This window comes from Trichechus manatus, unplaced genomic scaffold, assembly GCF_000243295.1.
Source record: "Trichechus manatus latirostris isolate Lorelei unplaced genomic scaffold, TriManLat1.0 scaffold00016, whole genome shotgun sequence".
Taxonomy (NCBI): domain Eukaryota; kingdom Metazoa; phylum Chordata; class Mammalia; order Sirenia; family Trichechidae; genus Trichechus; species Trichechus manatus.
In genome coordinates, this window is record NW_004443952.1 from 16,744,090 (window position 1) to 16,748,595 (window position 4,506).

The following is a 4,506-nucleotide window of genomic DNA, read 5'->3' on the forward strand; positions in this document are numbered from 1 at the left end:
TACTAGAAGTGCAGAATCCCAGGCCCTACCCTAAACTTATGAAAACAGAAACTTTATTTTAACAAGATCCCCAGGTGATATATGCACTTGAAAGTTTTGAAAGACTGAAATATTTGATTCACTCCATTATTTCACCAATGCCAAAATTTTTGGATATTACTTGGTGAAGAAATAAGGTATAATTACTTGTGGTGTTGTAGCTGCAAAGACCCCTAGACTTCATTGGAAAGAATCTGAACCTCAAGCCCCACTTTTTACTTATATGTTGGATAATAATGGCCACATTCTATCTTTCACATTTGAAAAAAGAGAACAATGAGAAGAATTAATTTGTATTTTGTAAAGCATAAAGTGCTACACACACATACACACATATTTATTTAAACATTGTTACTGTTTTCTCAGGTTGACTTAAACAAATTATCAAGAATAACTCTGAAGCCATTGAATAAAACAAGTAAAGTGAGACTAAGTATTGTTCTCCAAAGGTTTTCCACCATATACATGCGGAGCTGGTCTACGCAATGATCTTGTCATAGGAGAAGCAAAAAACAGTAAGAGTGAGCTGTGAATACTAGATCAATAACTATGCTTTTGAAAAGCTGTTAAATTACAGTATATCTGAATCAATTTACTATAGTCAAATGTCTGCCCTATAAAAAAACACAAATTAAACTGACTGAAAAAAGAACCAAAGTGTAAGGCAGAAAAACAAATATGCATGAAAATCAAAGTTGATTTAAGATTTTGGACATCTATGTTAATTGCTGAATCAAAATTCCAGTCCTTGTTGAGTTGTGTTTTGCCTTCACCATGGCCTTCCCACTGGACCTGACTAAATGAAGACGTCAAGTTTGTTGTCTGTAACCTTCTAGGGTTTTTGTAAACCTCAATTCAAGACCCTGTCCTCAACAGCAGGGAAAGTTGCTTCTGAATTTTCTTCTGATCATTGGTAGATTTCTATACATTAGGCATGGGGCACAGAAACTCTAAATGTTCCAGTATTACTGTATTCTAGTCACACACACTGTTGAAGATGATGACAGAATTTCAAAGCAAACATTCCTTCTATTTTAATCTTGAGTAATTTTTTTCTTTTTTTCAATTCGTTTGTTATATTTGTTGCTTGCCAGGGAAGATATTTTATGTTAGGTCTTCCTTTCACATCCTGACGTTGAGACATGGATAAGATTAACCAGACGTTTGTGAGAGAATTCATCCTTCTGGGACTTTCTGGTTACCCGAAGCTTGAGATTATCTTCTTTGGACTAATTCTAGTGATGTATCTAGTGATATTAATTGGCAACGGTGTTCTCATTATAGCAAGCATCTTTGATTCCCGTCTTCACACCCCCATGTACTTTTTCCTAGGCAACCTCTCTTTCCTGGATATCTGCTATACATCCTCCTCTGTTCCCTCAACATTGATGGGCTTAATCTCAAAGAAAAGAAACATTTCCTTCTCTGGATGTGCAGTACAGATGTTCATTGGGTTTGCAATGGGGTCGACAGAGTGTTTCCTCCTTGGCATGATGGCTCTTGATCGCTATGTGGCCATCTGTAACCCTCTGAGATACCCCATCATCATGAGTAAGTTGGTGTATGTGCTGATGACTTCAGTGTCATCGCTGTCTGGTGGAATTAACTCAATTGTGCAAACAACTCTTGCCATGCGATTGCCTTTCTGTGGAAATAACATTATTAATCATTTCTTATGTGAGGTATTAGCTGTCCTAAAATTAGCTTGTGTTGATATATCTCTCAACATTACTACCCTAGCAGTATCAAATATGGCCTTCCTAGTTCTTCCGCTTCTGGTCATTTTTTTCTCCTACATGTTCATCCTCTACACCATCTTGAGAATGAACTCAGCCACAGGAAGACGCAAGGCCTTTTCCACCTGCTCAGCGCACCTGACTGTGGTGATCATATTTTATGGTACCATCTTCTTTATGTATGCAAAGCCCAAGTCCCAAGACTTGCTTGAAGCGGACAAGTTGCAAGCATTAGACAAACTCATTTCTCTGTTTTATGGGGTAGTGACCCCCATGCTGAATCCTATAATTTACAGCTTGAGAAATAAGGATGTAAAAGCTGCTGTGAAATATTTACTGGGTCGAAAAGCTCTTAACTAATAAGAATAAAGAGAAATGTGAGACTTTGTGTATGAAGAATAGAGATAGCATCATTGGTCAATCATTGAGGACCTTCTTTAGGGAAATCATCATTAGGGAGAGATATTTTTATTTTTTGTCTTCAGTAGTCCTGCTCAGCTAAAATTACTGAAAACTGTCGTCTGGTATAAACTCAGCTTCCCACAGGTTCTGATCCAGATCTCACCAAGACTATGAATTCCTTTAGAATATTATCATTGTTGATGTCTGAAATAAATGTTTTTGGTATACTCTTTGGCAATATAGTAGCAAACATGACACGTACGCTTTAGAAATAGGAAGACAGGGATGCAAATTCTGACACATCTGCACCTTTATTTTAAAGTGGATTTCTTGTAGGCAGTTTTTAAATCCAGTGTGATAATACATGTCATTTAATTGCTGGGTTTAGACCATTTAAATTTAATTATTTATTGTAATTATGGTTATATTTGTCTATCATGTTTATGTTTTTTTCTGTTTGTATCTTCTACTCTCTGTTCCCTTTTTCGTCTTTTCCTTCATTATTTTTGATTAATTTTATATTTTGTAGAATTCCATTTTATTTCATGGTTGGCTTAGTATTTATACCTCTTGGTTTATGTTTTTATTGGTTGCTCTAATGGTTAAATTTGGCATCTTTAACTTGTAATATTGTATTTTGTAATAAATTTATATCATATCATGAATAATGTATGAAACTAACAACAATGTACTTTCATTTCCTCTCTCATCTTTAGTGATATTGTTGCCATATATTTTACTTTTCTATATGCTTAAATTCCATTATACTTTGTTGTTTTTGCTTTAAATTGTCAATTATCTTTTAAGAAATTACAATTATAAGAAAAAAGGTCTGTTTTGTTTACCATTTCCAGCATACTTCATTCTTTTGTGTTGATCCACATTTTTATTTGATCAATAATTTTTTGTCCAATGGAAGAACTGCTTTTTAAAGTGTAGCCCTATTTATTATGATTTATCTCAGCATTTGTTTTATTTGTCTGAAAAAGTCCTTATTTCACCTTTATTTTTTAGGAATATTTTGGCCGCATATAGAATTCTAGGTTGAGAGAATTTTTTTTTTCTGGCATAGTAAAGATATTGTTGGATTTTTTCCAGGTTTCATTGCTTCCAATGAGATGTCTGACATCATTATTACTGTTAATCCTTTATATGTAATGTTTTCTTTGGCTGCTTTAAGATTTTCTTTTAGTATTGATTTTCACCAAATTTATTATGATATAATATAGCAGTGTGTGTGTGTGTGTGTGTGTGTGTGTGTATGCATGCATGTGTGTGTGTGTGTTTATATTGTTTGTGCTTTGGTGAGATTCTTGGATCTGTAGATTTCTTCAAATTTGGAAATTTTTGGGCCATTAATTTTTCCCTTTTCTTGTTCCTCCTCCTCTCCTTTACTACTGAGATGCCAATTACTTACATGTTATACTGCTTGTTATTTCTTATGGGTAATTTACACTTTTTTCATTTTTTATTTTGGCTTTATTTTGAATGGTTTTAATTGTTTTGTCTTCACATTTACTTATCTTTTCATCTCCACTGTCTAATATCCTTTTAACTCCATCTAGTAAAACTTTCATTTCACTTATTATGTATTTCATCTCCAGAAGTTATTTTTTGGTTCTTTTAAAAAAATAAGTTAAAAATTTATTTATTTTGTTGTTGTTGAGAATATACACAGAAAAACATACATCAATTCAGCAGTTTCTGTCCTCATTATGTTCTTGTTTTTCTGTAAATACTTGGTAATTAATATTGACTTGTCTGTCAATTCCATCATCTCTACCATTTCTGAGTCTATTTCAGAAATTGAAAAAATAATGGCTTTTTTTTCCTGGTTATGAGACAAATTATTTTACTTCTTTGTATTTTTAGTAATTTTAGGTTGGGTGTTGGACATGTTTAATTTTATGTCATTGAGTGCTAGATTTTGTGGTCTCCCTTTAAAGTGTGCTGGATATGTTCTGGCAGGCAGTTACTTGCAGATTACCTGATCATTTTGAGGCAAATTTTTAAGCTTTGTGAGGGAAAATCTAGAGTTGCGTTTACTCTAGAACAGTGGGTGTGATTCATCTAGAACTGGATGGGGGAGTTAAGTTTCCTCCAGGGACATCAGGCAATCAATGTCTGGATAACTAAGGGAGGAAGGGCAAATTTATTTTGGAATTTATTGGGTAGAAAACCAGGGATGCTGCTAAACATTCTACAGTGCACAGGATAGATCTCCACAACAAGAAGTTATCTAGTCCAAAATGTCAGTGGTACTGCAATTGAGAAATATTGTCCTAGAGCTAGTTTAGCTGTAATATTAAGTGACAATTCATGGGTCTTT

The 4,506-nt window shown here is 33.9% G+C and overlaps 1 protein-coding gene across 1 annotated transcript; it reads left to right on the plus strand.

Moving 5' to 3' along the window:
* The first annotated feature begins 1,133 nt into the window (after positions 1–1,133).
* On the plus strand, positions 1,134–2,135 carry LOC101354058 (olfactory receptor 13C4). Its single transcript, XM_004372206.3, has one exon. It carries the CDS (start codon positions 1,182–1,184, stop codon positions 2,133–2,135), a length of 954 nt encoding a protein of 317 aa, XP_004372263.1. The 5' UTR covers positions 1,134–1,181.
* Positions 2,136–4,506: the final 2,371 nt, after the last annotated feature.

Coding starts and splice junctions, on each gene's coding strand:
- LOC101354058 (XM_004372206.3), top strand. CDS start 1,182: ATGGATAAGATTAACCAGACGTTTGTGAGAGAATTCATCCTTCTGGGA.